This window comes from Gopherus evgoodei, chromosome 2 (genome assembly GCF_007399415.2).
Source record: "Gopherus evgoodei ecotype Sinaloan lineage chromosome 2, rGopEvg1_v1.p, whole genome shotgun sequence".
NCBI classification, from domain to species: Eukaryota; Metazoa; Chordata; order Testudines; family Testudinidae; genus Gopherus; species Gopherus evgoodei.
In genome coordinates, this window is record NC_044323.1 from 34,790,702 (window position 1) to 34,807,550 (window position 16,849).

The 16,849-nt window shown below is 41.0% G+C and overlaps 1 protein-coding gene across 6 annotated transcripts in view; it reads left to right on the plus strand.

Annotated features, from left to right (window-relative positions):
• Window positions 1-16,849, plus strand: part of ARHGAP21 (Rho GTPase activating protein 21) — a 215,204-nt gene that overhangs the window by 124,775 nt on the left and 73,580 nt on the right. For 5 of the 6 annotated variants that reach the window (XM_030550346.1, XM_030550347.1, XM_030550349.1 and 2 more), the window contains 2 exons: window positions 9,813-9,905; window positions 14,814-14,892. In XM_030550346.1, the coding sequence (XP_030406206.1) occupies window positions 9,813-9,905; window positions 14,814-14,892 (172 nt within the window). The remainder of the gene's footprint in view (window positions 1-9,812; window positions 9,906-14,813; window positions 14,893-16,849) is intronic. The other variant, XM_030550351.1, reaches the window with a different exon arrangement.

Genomic DNA, 16,849 nt, shown 5'->3' on the forward strand with positions numbered 1-16,849 from the left:
TCCAGCTGCCCTCGGTTCCTTTTACTATTTATGTGAGGTCTTGGCAAAATTGGGAGGGATGTTGTGCAAGCGTCAATGTGAGAGGCAGTGCACTCCGACAGCTCCAGTAACGGGTATGTAGTTTATTTCATGTGACAATAGTCAATATACCTAGTGTCAGTTCGAAAATTATGAGTGTTTGCGTTTGTCTTTGCTACAGGACAGATTGTTCTTAATTTGTTGGCTAGGGAGGGCAGATGGAGGCCATGCTAGAAAATCCTTGCATCTAATATACTGAGAAGTTCTGTGTGCTGCATTACATGGTGTGAATTATATTTGCAAACCTTTCAAGGCAGTGGGTCAATTGTGAAATTCAGGGTTTTCTTTTTTGTGCTTTTAAAAATGTTCACTTGGAAGGTGTCAGTAGTACTTAACACAAGACCTGTAGTTGAATTACTTAGCAAGAAGTTACTTGCCTAGTTCAGCCTAAATGGACAGTGTAAACACAAACCTGTAGTTTGGTTTATAACACTAAGTGCTTCACATTTTTATAGCTTTAAAAAGACACTTAACATTTATCCCCTTTCATTGATATGGTGAGTTAGGATTGCTTTTCCAGCTATTTCTTAAAAAGAAATTCTGTATTTCTAGCTCTATTAAGATTATAATTTAAATGCAAACATGTAGTATTTTGGGGCATACACTTCCTGCAAGCTCATGCTTGTTACTAATGGGGACCAGTTTTGTTTGTGTCCAAACAGTTTTAGTATAGCAGATTAAAGAAAACTGAAAAGTATTCATTTCTCAGTGTAAGCCTGGAAAATGTACAACATTCTTCTATCTCTAATAAATAAAACTCTGTATTCCTGCTAAGTGCCCGGTGTATGAAGCTATTGTTGTATATTAACATAGCAATATGTTTTACAAAATTGATGATCAACTTTCAGTAGGGTTGCCAAATTTGGTTGGATGTATTCCTGGAGATTTCATCACATGACATAATCTTTAATTCCTGGATACTCCAGGCCAATCCAGGAGGGTTGGGAAACCGTACTCTTCAGTGTTTCTCAGGTGTGGCCACCATGGCTGCAGGAGGCCACCAGCAGCTTTTCTTGAGGCACAGCTTTCTGGGTGGTGAATGGGGGAAGCGGGAACCAGTATCCCTTCCCCCATGGCCGCCAGCAAGGGTTTTGGGCCTTGCTCCTGCCTGGATAGACAAATGCTAGAGGGAGGCAGGCAGCCAGTGAACCCCCACCTTCCCAGGGGTGGTGGGCTTGGGTTTCAGGCCACGGAGGTGGTGAGTGGCAGGCTTCAGCTTGGGGCTTCAGGCTCCATCCCTGGACCATGTCCCCTGGGCACAGGGCTTTGGGCTCTGTCGCTTAGCCATCTAGCAGCAGGCTCTAGCCCCTGGGACTGCGTGGCAGTGGGCTCCAGTCCTGGGTTCACCTCCTCCCCCAACCCCCATGGGCCCTGTTGCCCTTTCCTAGCCTCACATCCATTCCCTCTGTTATCCTTGGCCCCTCTGCCTCCCTATCCACCTCCCCATCAGGGTTCAATTTGTACCCCAAGTCTGCTGTGAAAAGTGATGTTTCTGTGTTTATAACACTTTCACAGCAGACTTAATAGCTAGCTGGGAGGCTGTGAAAAGTGATATTAACATACAAGCATCACTTTTTCACAGCAACAGACTTACTAGCCAGGAAGCTTGAAAAAATGAAATAAAAAAGCAACCCGAAAAGCAAAAGAAAACAACTAGAACAAAAGACAAGAATGCGCAAAGCATCTTATTTGTGTTTCTACTCTGTTTAGGTCCAGTAAAGAATAGGGAGAAGTGTACATTTATTTTTGTTGAGTCGGGGGGGGGGGGGGGGGGGGGGGGTGGGGGGGGGGGAGGCGGAACCCTACATAAATAAATTGCAATGATTTGGACATGTATATGTGCATATTTTATTTTTTTCCCGTAAAGTAAATTAAACATTTTAGGAAAAACTGTCAGAGCAGCCACCAGTAAGAGTTGGTGGCTGCACTCTGAGGTTGTGAGAACCGCTGTTTAGAGGAGCTATGTACCTAGCCAATTGGCTCTTTTTTTCCCCTTCCATGCCGTGTAGAATGCTGTAAATAGCTTGTTCATCTGTGGTATCCTGATACTTACTCTTGGTAAATTCTTACTTAAAGCAGAATACAGAGTAACGTCAGGTTTCTTGTGGAATGTACACTTTTTGTGTGTGATCTTCTGGTTTTGTTTGGATTCTAAGGTTCTGTGCTCCTCTGTCCTGTTTGTTATGCATTGTTCAGTGTGCCTTCTCTTCAAGGGAACTTTCTGGTGGTGCCTTGTAATTGGCTCTATTTAAAATATTTTTCCTCAAACACAAAAAACCACTGATATTTCCCATGTTCATGTACCCTCACACCTCCCCAAACACAGGTCAGTTATTACTTTAATTTCAATGTCTGAAAGAACCTATTTGTCTTGTGATTTGGTAGTCTTTTACTGAATCTTGTTGTGTTAGAGCTGCGTGAATTGTGAAATAGTTACTTGTGCCGTTGGATTTAGTATCACAATCTCTACTATTTTGTGTTTTTTATGGAAAAGTTTTCATATTGTGGATAGTTTAGGACAGTTTTAGTCTTTGCAGCATAACCTATTGAGACTCTCCTACTTAGTATATGGGCACATTTTACAGGTTCCAGGTAACTTGGTTGCATTTGAGCTCATTTCTAGAGTACCCTTATCCTGACTCTGTCTTGGTGCAGATTTGGTGGTAGCTTTTGAAAACTGGGAGGCCAGTGTACTTTTGGTGTCAAGTTATGCTTACACAACCTGATCTATGCTTGCCTTACAATTTCAATGAATGCAATTTATTAATGCAGTTCTCCTACAAGTGTTGAGTTTTTGGAATATATTTTTTACGGCTCTTTTTATAACTTTCTGCCACTAATGTCTTCAACATTTGATCTGCTTGTTATATTTTAGCCTAGTTTTAATAGTGTCATTAGATTCTCATTTCATAGCCAGAGCCCCGACTGCTCCATGGCATAGTAGGACCAGTTTTCTCAATGGCAATATTAACTTAGTCTTTTGCAGCAAAATATCCCTCATTTTCATGTCTACAAAAATATGTAGCTAAATTATTTTGACATAAAATGTCATGATCAGTGTTTTCACCATGACTGTTCGAAAGGATACATTTTTTTGTTATGGTCTTCAGGCAGCACCCATTCCACTCCTGAGGCTGTCCAGCTCAGAATCACCTCTTCCTCATGTATTCCAGGGAAGGGTGGAGCTTCTAGCTGGCTTCAGCACCTTCTATATGCAGGTCTTGACTGCTATCGTCTTCTCCAAGTGGCTGAGGTGGCCAGCATATACTTCTAATTAGAAGTAGAAGATACAAGCTGAACTTCAGTTCCCACTCTCCAGTGACCTGCTATCTAGCTCCATGGAATAATGCATATAGAATGTACAGTAGCCCGATACATTCCCCACCCTCGCCCTAAGGAAACCTGCAGAGCAAACATCAGCTGCAGGCAGGTCCTAGCACAGCAGGGAGCTAGAAACCAAAATGTTAGGCACATGGCTGCTGAAAAATAGTGGATTCTGTGGGCAGAAGTGCTGAATTCTGTGGCATCGTGGGGAAAAAGCTGGCTAATGCCTCTTTCCAAGGAAAAAGTTGCTTTCATGCATTGTGGAAGCATACAAACCCTCCCATGATCTCAGTTGGAGGAAGTAGTTGACTAATTTTTTTTCCTTTTAGTTTCTAAATGTCCTCTAGGGGCAGACAATGAGTTTGTTTTATTATTTGAGAATTGTCATCTACCCTTGCTATTTATCCAGGTTTTCTCACGGCACGCATCACTGTAGTTTTCAACAACTTCCCAAAGAGTTAAAACCGAACACGCAAATGCTCCATGGCCCTAATTTTTATTGCTTTATCTTATCTTTTCTCTGCTCTCCCTCTACTCCTTATCCTCTCTCTTTTTTCTTTTCTTTTTTTTTTTTAGTTCTAATTCCTCTCTTCTTTGCTGTTGGGAATATGGAAAAGCTAAGATGAAGAGTTTTACACTTTTCTGAAAGCCATCAGGTTTCTGATTTCTCTAACCATTAGCTAGTAAGCTTCAAAGCTTTTGCCTTCTTGCTAGGAGCCCTGTCCTCTCTTCTTACATCCTTCATTCTTAAGGATGACCACTTTCATCGTTACTACTTGATTAATGTAGGTACAGAGTGAGATTACTACTCAGCTATTTTCTCAATTATCTTGATCAAGAATGACAGTTTGCTGGGGTGGTAATTGTCAAGGCCTGAGTCAAGAGAAGGTTTAAAAATATGTGGCATTAAGACATGTTCTAATCAAAGATGCCCTCATCAAAGGTGGCATTTGATGATTTTTACCAATAAAGATGCCAGATGCTCCCAGATGCATCTTTCCATAGCGGCAGTGATCTGGTTCTGTGTGATGGGGTGTACCAGGCTCAGAGGTCCCCTGCTGCAAGCCTCAGGGTCCTACCATACCATGTCACCCAAAAGGAGTAGTGGAACTGTCCTCCAAGTGGCCTAGAGAGGCTGCATGGGAAGCAGCCAATCAGAGGGAGGCTGCGGGGAGCAGCCATTCCAGGCCCAGACAAAAGGAGCTGTGGTACAGAACAGGAGGCAGTTTCTGCTTGGAGCCATAGGAGCAAGGATGGTGTTCCTGGCTGGCTGAAAAGGACTGCAGAACCTCAAAACAGATTGGCTGGTTGCTGTCAGTGACCAGGGTATCAAGGAGGAGCTCCTGGCTGGTTGCTGGAACTTGACAGCTGAAGCCCTAAGTGAGGGTGAAGGGGTGCTGGGGAAATGGCTCAGGAAATTGTAGCAGTATCGTGAGTAGTCAAAGGGATGCAGTGGGTGGCTGCTATTTGTAGGGTCCCTCATCTGGGACCCAGGAGTAGTGGGCAGGCCCAGGACCCCACCAGCCACAAGTGGAGGGGCTAAATTCTTGAGGAGGGAGTTGAACTGATCCCAGAGAAGACCTTGAAGAGGGTCAGTGATATTGAGCTTTAGCAGACTTTGGTACACCCCCATAAGGGACTTGAACTATTTAGCGACTCAGCTGGAGAACTGGGATCAGAGAAGGGCCCAGAGAGGGTGAAGATGTCTCCAGGGAGGGAGACTTGGGGGCATGGACCCAGGGCCATCCTTACCCATATGCAAAGTACACAACTGCGTAGGGCACCAGGAGATTTGGGGCACCAGATTTCCTGGTGCCCTGTGCAGCTGCATGCTGCTCCAGCCCCGGCTCTTCCCCAGGGCTCCAGCCTCTCCCTGCCCCACCTTTTCCCACCCCAGCCCTGTCCCCACTCCCCTGAGGATGCCAGAAGCGGTGGGGCCTGCGCTCACTGGTAAGTAGGGCGACCTGGCCCCAGCCTGCTCTGCTGCACTCCCCTGGCTCCCAGTTGCACTGCTGGCGAGCACTGGGGGGCGATTTCCCCCTTCTTCCCCCCAAGCTTGAGAGCCAGGGGAGCAGAGCAGGTTTGGGCCAGGTCACTCCACTTCCTGCAGGAAGTGGCCAGCACCTGTCCTCCATGGAGGCCTGAGGCCAACCCCTCCCGTGCCCCTCCGCCGTACAGAGGCCTGGGGCGCGGGGGGGTTGGCCTCAGGCCTCCATGGAGTACCAAAATAGCTAGGGACAGCCCTGCACGGACCCATACCAGTGTCAGGACTGTTTAAAGACTGAGCCCAGGGAGGGCTAAAGGAAGCCGTACCACCTGAGGAATACCAAGATAGGTCCTCTGTTGGACTTTTTATCCCGGAAGGGGTTTGTTTTGTTTCTGTTTCATATATAGACTGTGTGTGACTTGGCTGGAGGGCTGAGTTACAGAAGACAGCACAATTATAGAGACTGAGTGTAGGTGCACACATTCTGCCAGGGGGCACTTGCAAGAGGTAGGGGCCACCCAGTTATATTGAGGATCACAGATAGTGATGCAGATTCCTTCCAGCACTCTAATATCTTGCTCAGGGAAAATACTGAATTCTGTAAAGAGTGGGGTGGGGTGGGGGATGAGGGTTGGCTGTCTTATCATGTGACTACTGCTGTCTGGAGAGAGGGCATTTGGGACTTATTTGATCTTCTCTGAGAAGCTTGTTGATAGTTATTCACATGGAGTGGAGCTGGCTTCTGAGTTTGTGTGGATGCAATCTGAACTGAGACAGTCATTCACAAGCCATTTTAAAGTTCTGTGGTACAGGATTTACCTGCTGCAGTGGCCAAAGAGAAAAGAGATTTTAGTCTCAGCTACAGCCATAACCTAGGATTTTAGAAAACCTTATTTTGGAGTTACCAGCTTCTGATCAGGTTTTCAAGTATTGCCACTTGATTCCTTCCTTTCTGCGTCATCTGACATCCGTATCTGAGAACTAAAGAGATCTAAGGGTCTGATGGTGCCAGTCTGTCTGGCAGTGGCTCATGAGTGATCTAAGTGACTTAGGCCTTGGCTACACTTGGAGGTGTGCAGTGCTGGGAGTTACAACTGTCTTCGTACAGCTGTGTAGGGAAAACGCTGCAGTGTGGCCACACTGACAGCTACCAGCGCTGCAGTGTGGCCACATTTGCAGCATTTGCAGGGCTGTTGGGAGTGGTGCATTGTGGGCAGCTATCCCAGCGTTCAGGTGGCTGCAATGTGCTTTTCAAAAGAGGGCGGTGGGGTGGAGTCTGACAGGGAGTGTGGGGGAGACAGAGAGTGGATTTTTGGAGCTGACACTGTGTCAGCTCCCTGCCTTGGAAGGTTCTGAGGACTGGAAGATACACAGCACCAACTTCAATCATTTTAAAGTTTCGACCCTTCCCCCACCCCTCTTATTCACTAAATGCAAATTATGCACTCCTAAATAGCCTTCAGACCACATAAGCAGCTGCTCCAACACGGACTCTCCCCTCCCCCTCCGCCGTGTGGCTTCTCTACTCAAGCAAACAGCTGTGAACATTCCAAAGCAATTCCCCTGCCTGGCTCTTCTAGAGCAAACAGGAGATGTTTGGTTTTTAGATAAGCAGCTCCGGAGAGCCCAGAGTTCAGCCAGTCTTCCGGTTTGTTGTGAACAGGCATTCTGGGATACCTCCTAATACCCTGGAGGCCAATTACAGCGCTTTTGGTGGCCACACTTGCGGAGCAGTGCTGCATCACCAGCGCTGCAATCCTTATACCCGAGGCAGAGCAGGAGTACAACCAGCGCTGCAGCCAGGGAGATGCAGTGCTGTATGTGCCCTGCAAGTGTGGACGGTGAGTAAGTTGCAGCGCTGGTGGTGGGTTTACAGTGCTGCAACTCTCCAGTGTAGTCAAGCCCCTAGTCTTATTTACATGAAATCCATTTTACATTGCTCTAGCAGTTTAAAGTAGCTTTAGTGCAAATAAGGATCAGACCTGTAGCATCTTTCTGGGTCTTCCACTCTTTGGCTCTTCAGTTGTATATAGATTTTATTGAAGATGCTCTGGAATTTATCTGGGATCATAAATTTACAGGGGCAGACTGTGGTGATAGTCCCTTCTTCCAGCCTTGTGTGCCTGCAGATTTGATCTTGGTTTGAAGGAGCAAAAGGGGTGAGTTTCTAATATTTCCTATTTCCTTTTCTAAGCCAAAGAATTAGTCTAGTGTGAGACCAACTCTGTGAATTGGGCCTAAGAATACCTGTGAAGTGGAGTGTTTGTGTGTTGAAGAGGCGGTTTTTGGCCACCATCTGAGATACTGTCAGTGTAGATGTTAGTCCCCTGTCATGATGAACTTTGGGGACTCCACTATTGTCAGTCAAACTCAAGCTCTCCAGGGAAGCCTTCAGTCTCTGTGCTCTGTAGATTAGTATGTAGTTATCTCCACTGATTTACAGATATAGTGGATGCATTCAAAGGATTCTGTTTTTCCAAGGGATCCTTGTCTGCATTTGATGTTGAATGGGAGTGACATGGCTGCTTGGCCCCTAGTTTTGTGTATTCAGATAGAGACAATGTATAGAGTAACTTGGGGTGATGGAGTGAGCCAGCATTGGGTCTCTGCTGCCAACTAACCAGGAATTTAAAAAAAAAATACAAGATGGGAGCCTTGGGAGCCTATAAAAGGATGTGGATATCAGATCTGTTGACTACTGATCTTTCATCACATAATATGCATTTCAGGTATGAGCTATTGACGGTGTTGGTGTTGTACTTAACTGAAGGGGTGGTTATAAACTGAATATACGGTATTGGTAGCAAGTATCTTTCTATCATTTTCTGTTGATGTTTTCAACATTTTTTCTTTTTTCTTCTCAATTCTGTGATTGGTGTAAGGGAGGAAAATGGCAATATTGGTGCTCATGGGATCTGACCCTACAAGAGATCACCCATTTATAGGTGCTGACCCCTATAAGCAGCTGGAACAACTTGTTCATGTCCTTAACTTGAGCAAGTCAGTCTTTTACTTGCATTTTGAGCTTGTCCAAACTTGAAGTATTAGCGCCTCTGAATGGCCATAAAAGGTTTAGCAATGTTTTAATGTCTATATTTTGAGCAAGTGGAGAATGCCAGACATAATAGGTATTTCTCCATGAAAATCTTTCTTGTCAAAACTGTAGAATAAAATGTATTATACCTGTATCTTGCAAATCACATTATAAAGCACTCGAGGAATGATCAGCCAGTTGGACTGCTCGACTTCTGATGTATTCACCTTATATATAAAGTGATCTCCTTTCATAGAGCCAACTTTCTTGATTGTCCTATGGCAAGTTAAGATTTTATTTGTGGTTCTGCTATCACTTACAGTTGTAATTGCTTTCATTAGGAGTTCAGGGTGCTCAGCAGTTGGCAAAATTGGACCATTAGGACTTGTTTGTTTGTACACTGTGGGCCAAATTCAGAGGCAAGTCTAAGATGTAATTTACTGTATTTCACTCCAGCTCTCTTGAAACGTTACAGTTAAAACATAGATGGACTCTGACTTCCATCTTATAGATGTAACTTGTAGTACGCTCCATCTCCTTATTTTAATTTATAAATGCTAGTCAGTTTCCTGCTGCACCCTACTGGACCAAATGCAAAAGTGATGTGTAAGAGGGGAAAGAGGTGGGGTATTCATGTTGCTTGTGAGTGTGCACAGTGAGGAGGCAAGGAGGTTATAAATTTCACCAGTTTAGACTCCCTGAAACAAACCTGTGAATGTCTCACTCAGTCTATGAACATGTAATATATGTACAATTTAGACGCCCAATCACTATGATTAACCTTGGTGTGCACCTTGCTTTTTGAACTTCCATCAAAAACAAATTTTCAAAGACCTTTGGTCAGCTCTTGTCTGTCTCAAGGAGCTGTTAGAGTTGGGGGTTTTTTTTACGGTGCTCTCAGGATACTACAAAGTCTAGTCCCTCTTTTGGAGAAATACCCTTTCTTTGGTTCGTTCTTGTTATAGCTCTGTAATTCTGATTGTGATTTCAGTTAGTACAATTTCATAAACCTGCCAGATGGGAATCTGGGAAACAAGGTATGTCCCTTATTGAACGCCACAGTCACCAATCTGAGGATGGAATACTGATGAGATGAAAATATAAAGCTGAAAAGTGTCAGTCTTCTGATATATTCATGTGCTACAATTTTGCAACTACAGTTTAACAGACAGTTCAAAGATCTTCAATCTAGCCAAAAGAAAGCAAATGGTTTCGAATAGAACAGATGTTAATACTCTATTTGGCAAATTAATTAAGAAATAATTTGGATCCTAATACTTAATATGACGATGAATATGGCATGATTAAGTTTTTTCAGAATGGTTTTTACAATTCAGCATCATAATACAGCTTAATAAAATATCTTTCAAAACATGTGCTTTTCTTTAGGGAAGCAAAGAAACAGACTGGAACCAATGGATACCATATTTGTTAAGCAGGTTAAAGAAGGTGGACCTGCTTTCGAAGCTGGATTATGCACAGGTGCTGTTCTTTTATAGTGCTAATATAATAGAAACAAAGCTATAATTTTTCTGCAGTCTTGTCTTTCATCTTGATTATTGTACTTTCTGGACTCGCTTACTCTCACCTCTCCCTCTGTGGACTGCCCAAAACATTGCTACTATAGTCTTCTTTCAGTCCTACCACATGCAATTCACCCCTTTGATTATTTTTCAATGGCTTCCTGTTTCCCTACCAAAATTCATGCTCCTTTTCCTTGCCTATAAAGTGTTGCATAATCTTGCCCCCATCTTAATCTTGGCTCCCATTTTGTATTGCTTCCTCTCCCACTGTCTGCTCTTCAATCCTCTGCTGCTGCTTTACTTTTTTACAATCTTTTCTTTTATAGTGTCAGTCATGTTACCACTCCACCTAGCCATAGTTTGAGCATTGTCGCCAGATTTGTCCTCTGAGTGCCCTCTTTCTTTTGTCAGACCTCTACATCAAACCCAACTCTTCAAGCAATCCTTCTGCTCTTCTTCAGCTCTCCTGTAATACCCTCACCCTCCTTTTCCTGAGTAGTTGTCCTGTATTTTTCATGTATGTTTTTGTGTTACTTATTTGTTTTAATGCCCTAAACCTGCAATCAAGACTGGAGTCCTATTTTGATAGGTGCTATACAAACATAAAGGAAGATGTGAAGAGGTTATAATTAGTATAAGACAAGGGACAAGTGAATGTGACAAACAAGAGAGAAGTGTTGAGGGAAGACCAAGGCTAACAGGACTTTAATATGCTTACATAGGTTATGTGCATAACTTGATAGGTTCCAAGTCATTTAACCCTCCGCCTTCCCAATTCCCACCTATTTTAAAGCAAATAAATATGAGCAATCCCCATTTGGCCTTCTCCCTAATCATTATTTTGCTTGCTTTGTCTGGATTTGAGTCCATACATTCTTTGAAGCAGAGAATGCATCTGATGCTGGCAAAACACTCCTCATCTGGATCAGCCAAAGTTGCGCTTTATACCGATATAGTAAACACCCTCCCCAGTCCCCACAGGCAAAACAGTCTATACCAGGATATAACTCTGCGCTTCATAATTCTGCCTGCATGCCTAAATTGATCAGGCTCTCACCTCTTCCCACCTGTGACCAACATGGCTATGCTGGCACAAGCCTGGTGTAGCTTTAGCCTAAGTTTTGTAATAATTTGTGGTTCTTTATTTAAATTTCTCAGAAAAGAAAATGTTTAGCAAGAACAATAATACAAGTGATACAACTACAGATCATGTAGCCGGATACCATTGTAAATGTGAATTTCTAGCCTTAAAAGCATGGCAAACACTATATTACACAAAAGCAATACATGTGTGTCAGAGAACACCTCTGACCTGGCTGTTGAGATTTTTTTAATAATAGTGTACATGTGTTAATTGTCTGGAATAGGGTAATTTTGTAAGTGTTTTTTCAAAAGAAATATGAAAACTCTAGGGCATTTAGAAATTTAAAAAATCAAAGCGCTAACTTTCCAGGCTCTGCAGTACATCCTATTTTTTCTCCTTACTCTGGTATAATTTTACAATAGCAAGCATTTTCTGAGCAACAATGGCATCATTTGATGCTGGTGTATAGAGAGAGATGTTTTGGCTTGATAAATTGCAACTTATATTGAAGTTGTACAAAGAGAGCATGTTACTTTTCTGACTGAACATGAAATTCAGCATTTGCCATACTGAAAAGATAAAATCAGTACAGGAGAATATTTTATTTTCAGACTTGTTTTAAAAAAAAAAAAAAAAAAGGAAACACAGACAGGGAGAGAATAAATTGTAATTTTTTAAAAAAATTACCTGTGTCCTTTTAAGGAGACTGCTGATAGTCATAATATCTAATTAGGTCACGTTGCTTTTTCTGTTTAAAACCTTTAGATTGAATGTACTATTGTGTCTGTATCTTGTAAATCCATTATAAAGCACTCAGAGAATGGTCAGCCAGTTAGATTGCTCAGCTTCTGACACAATCACTTTGTATATAGTGAGATCTCATTTTGTGGAACCAAGTTTTCTTGAGTTGTTCCATTGCAACATATGGTTTTATTTCATTTTATGGTTAAGCTAAAGAGGTTTTAAACATTTTGAAATCTAATATGAACTAAAGTTGTTCCGTTTCATTATTTTTTGTCAGTTTGTATTTCATTGCTGCAAGGCCTTATTTTGTGTTATTGAATGTCTGATTCACCGTTTGATAGGACAGAAACACCCAGTTTGTCAGGGATCAGTGCCTGGAAAACTAAATGTGGCTTGCTGTAATATAGAGATTTGTGATAATCTTGAAAGGAAAGAATCTGAAAATTGAAAGGATAGCCTAACTGCGGAATGGTTTAGTTTAAACATTTTTCATAGTTTGATGTAGTTTTTGTATTCATAAGTCTAATTGGGTTGTTGCTGAGCAGGTCCATAGTTCCCATTTTTGACTCTCCAAGCTTTTTACCTCCAAGATCACATCTGAGAATCCCAAACATAGTAGAAAGCAATTACAATATCTGTAACTGTAATGGGCCTGATTCTCCTCTGCTTTGCCCTTTATGTACACCTATGCAAAGTGGATACAAAATGCTATCAGAACGTTTTGCAGTCACTCAGCACGAATGTAATGACTACACAACATACAAGGCAGGAGAGAATTGGTACCAGTGTGTTCAGATTGATTCACAATGTTGCCAAAAAGTATAGAGGTAGATTTAATCATTGGATAACTGTAACAACAACTTTTACCTGCTTCTTCCCACTTACGACAGAGCAAAGCCGCTTCCGCCTTTATAATCCTCCTTCAATCCCTCTATTCCTGAGGCTGACTCTGTCCTGAGAGCCACTTAAGCTTCCAGGCAATTCCTTTTTTGAGTCATTGGGCACTTGCTCCAAGCTGACCCAAATCACTTCTGCTGGTTCCCAGCCTGAGAGCTGATGTGAAAATCACGGGGAGAGCAGGCTGGAGGTTAAAAACTCCACGGGAAAACAGGTGATATGAGGCAATCTAAGAATGTTCATCATTATTCAATATTCCTACGTGAAAACTAGTAGTACTAAATAAGTGGGCAAGATTTGAAGCTATGATTTAAAAAAACAGTTCTTATTTTCAGTGCCAAAGGGAAGGATCTGATGGTATTTGGAAGAAGACCTGCAATGTGGCTGAACTTCTTAGAACAGGATTAAAAACCCCTAAGTATGTAGCTCTTGGCCTGAATAATGACAGTTTTTATCTGTAAATTTTTTTTTGTAGCTTGAGAATGATTCAAGCATTCCAGCCTAAACTGTGGCTTCAGAAAAATCCAACACTTCAGTGGAATTAGGTAGGGAATTCACAATGATCTACCTACTTATCTGGAGTTTGGCCTTCCACTAGCCAAGATAGCTCATCAGTCATGTGGATTACCAACAGAGAGGATGTTTGGCATCAAATTATCTTAGGTAGTGTTGCTTCTTATTCTTGCTCACCTTTGGGAAACTACTTTAGCCAGCAATACCAGTTCAGCAAAACAGTCAGCTGAAACAAGGACCCAGATGCACTGTTCACAGAGTTTACATTTGTAAACCTCCAATATGTGATCCTCTGTTAATCATGTGTTGAAAATCATGTGTACAGTCTAAACCAGTAAAAAAGGAACCATTAGGAACCATTAGGTCCATTCAGCCAGGTTAGATCTTCATGTGGAACTTTGTCCTCAGCAAGATGCCAGCAAGTAGGAGAGGTGATCACTCAAGAGTCTTCAGAAGTCATGCATTCCAAAGAGTCTCCAGTATATATCTGTAATTGGTTAACCTCTTCTATTCATATAGGGAAGATTGTATCTAAGAAAAATAAGAATTCTTCCTCTCTACGTTATTAGAAGAGTTCAAGCCGCCTTTGCTCCTGTTTCAAAGACTCTTAAGTTGTCCTTCCTTAAACATTCTCTATTTTTTTTTTTTGAGAGAGAAGACCAGGATATGCACATGATTACTTTATAATTCCTATATTGTATAAGGAGGACAGCCTCTTTTAGTTCTGTTGTGATAGTGAAGAGGTTAGTTTGTTTCAAAACTGAAAAGGAGCCCACAGTACACAGATCTCTCAGGTTTCCTTAATGTGAAGTTGCCATCTATTTGTGGTTGAAGAGTGAGACAAGTTTATAATCCGTAGGACCCAACAAAACTACCTGGAAAAGCTCAGAGAAACTGCAGTTCAATTCTAAATTTGGTCTAGGTGGCACAGAATTAGATCACTGCACCATGTGGATAGATAGTTTGGACATTGAAAAGCTGAAAGTATCATGTAAGTGACACTAGCATTTTAAGGAAAAGAAGGAATTGGAGCAGTTTTAGAAACATTCTCTCCTTATTGCTGTCACTGCTATATTCTAGAACAAAAGAAAATTGCAGTGCCTGTTGAAAGGACAGGTGCTACTGCTGGAAGGATTCTGAATCCAAAATTACCTATTTTTTTTTTAAAGTTTCAAAACAAAAGCTTACTTGTAAATAATTTTTTTAACATTTCAATATAGAGAAGTATCCCTCAAAAGTTGTTTTGGAGGCCAGATTTTTAAACTAGCCTCTTATATTGTTTGTGTCTGCTTGTGTGTTCAAAAGAGCATTTGTTTGAGCAAATGAGTTATTTAAGGGGTGTAATTTGGGCACATAGAATTAAGTACCACATCTGAATATTTGGCAGGAAAATTTTAATTTTTATTTTTTATATACACTGTCTACACATAAAGAAAAATCTTTTTAAGCCGCAAATAATATGCTTCAAGTTTGTTTTTTAAAGCAAGCTAAACTTAAATTCGTTACATTAGTGATCCTGATTGTGAAGTACTGAAACATCCTTTTAAAATGAATAGAGAAGAATCCAGAGAACTGGAATAGAAACAAATATGCTGTGTGTTTAACCTTTTTATTTATTTTTCCCCATAGGTGACAGAATTGTAAAAGTTAATGGAGAGAGTGTTATTGGGAAGACATATTCCCAAGTAATTGCTTTAATTCAGAACAGGTAAGATATTTGTAAATTAGTCAATTTTGAGTGCCAAATTAATACATTGGTTCTAGTGAGGGATGACTATTGCATAATTCTTCAAAAGTGTGACTACCACTATGTGCGCGTGCAAGTTTGTGTGTATGTATATATTTAAAAAAAAAAGCAAATCCCTCCCCTCCCTACCTCCACAAACAGTATTGTACTCATAGGAATTGCTGTACTGGATGAGAGCATGGTCCAGCTAAGCTAGTATTTGTTTTTACCAGTGGCCTACACCAGATGCTTCAGAAGTATAATAAAGGAATAATAGTGTAATAATCTTCCCCTCCATGAAGGTCTCATTCTAATACCTAATACTTGCAGATTGATTTAAAAAATGAAGCATGAGGTTTTATAGCCCTTCAAAATTTTTGTTAGGATTAACTGTTATAACTCTGGATATAATTGTATACAGTGCTGTTGTAGCTATGTTGGTCCCAGGATACTAGAAACACATGGTGGGTGAGGTAGTGTATTCAGTCTGAAAAATAGCTCTGTGTAAATTCAAAAGCTTATATCTCGCCAATAGAAGCCAGTCAAATAAAAGATACTACCTCACCCACCTTGTGTCTCTAATCGTTTTCTGAATTTTATTAAATTCTTGGCCTCAATTACATTCTGTGGCAATGAGTTCCACAGTCTAGTGGTTTTGGAAAAAGGATTTCATTTATCAGTATTGAAAGTGCCACCTTTTATTTTAATTGAATGTCCTCTTGTTCTTGTGTTATCAGACCAAGAGAAAGGAAGCTCCTAATTTACCTATTCTATTCCATTCATTATTTTATATACTTTTCCATGTCTCCTCTTATTTGTTTCCCCTGTAAAGTAAAGAGTCCCAGTGTTTTCAGACTCTTTGAGAGTTTTTCCCATGCCTTTATTCATTCTAGTCACTCTTCCCTTCTAATTTTGCAATATCTTCTTTAGATGGAATGACCAGTATTGTGCAAACAGATTCCAGATATGCTGTACCTTTCTTGAGTTGATAGTTAATTTAGAGCCATATGAGATATATAATTGAGATTTTTTTTCCCTCCTCCTGTGTGCTTTACTTGGCATTTATCAACATTGAACTTAGTTTTCTATTGTATTGTCGATTCATGTCGTTTGGTTAGGTCCCTCTAAAGTTATTCAGTCTTCTCTGCACTAGGCTAACCTAAATAACTGTCATCTTTAAATTTTGCAACCTTGCTGCTCACTCTGCTTTCTAGATTATTATTAAATCAACTTAAAACAACACGTTGTTACCTTTTTGCCATGATGAAAACCAACCATTTATTTCTATTTTGTTTCCTGTCTCTTAGCTAGTTTTGTGATACAAGACAGAACTTTGCCTCACAACAATGACTGCTTAGTTTCTTTAGTACCTTCTTGTGAGGGACTTGGTCATAGACCTTTTGAAAATTAAATTACTTCCTCCAGTTCTCCTTCATCTACTACTTTACTGATGTTGGGGGAAAAAAATTCTTCTAGATAGCGAGAGATGATTTTTCTTTTCAAAAACTGATTATACCCTAGCATAGCCCGATTTCCCAGATATGTCAATGCCCTGATTTTAATTATAATTTCAGCCCAATTTAGCAGATATAAATGAAAGGCTTACTGGTCTGTAATTCCCTCAATCACCCTTAGAAATAGTTTTAAATATAAATATGCTATTGTATGGTATATCAGCTGTTTTTAATGAGACAGCATATTTTGGTACCAGCTCAGCCACTTCATATTTAAACTCCTTGTCTTGGATGTATACAATCTAGGTCTGGTGGCATGTTGCTTTTTAAATTATCAAATTTTTCCAGCACCCCTTCTTGTGGCACCTCAATCATACCTCATTGTTATTTCCAGAAAAGATATATACTGAGTTTTACAATGTAGATGCCTGTCCTCATTACTGAATGCTATGGACTTCAGCAGTGTGGCTTTTCCTTGATATAGG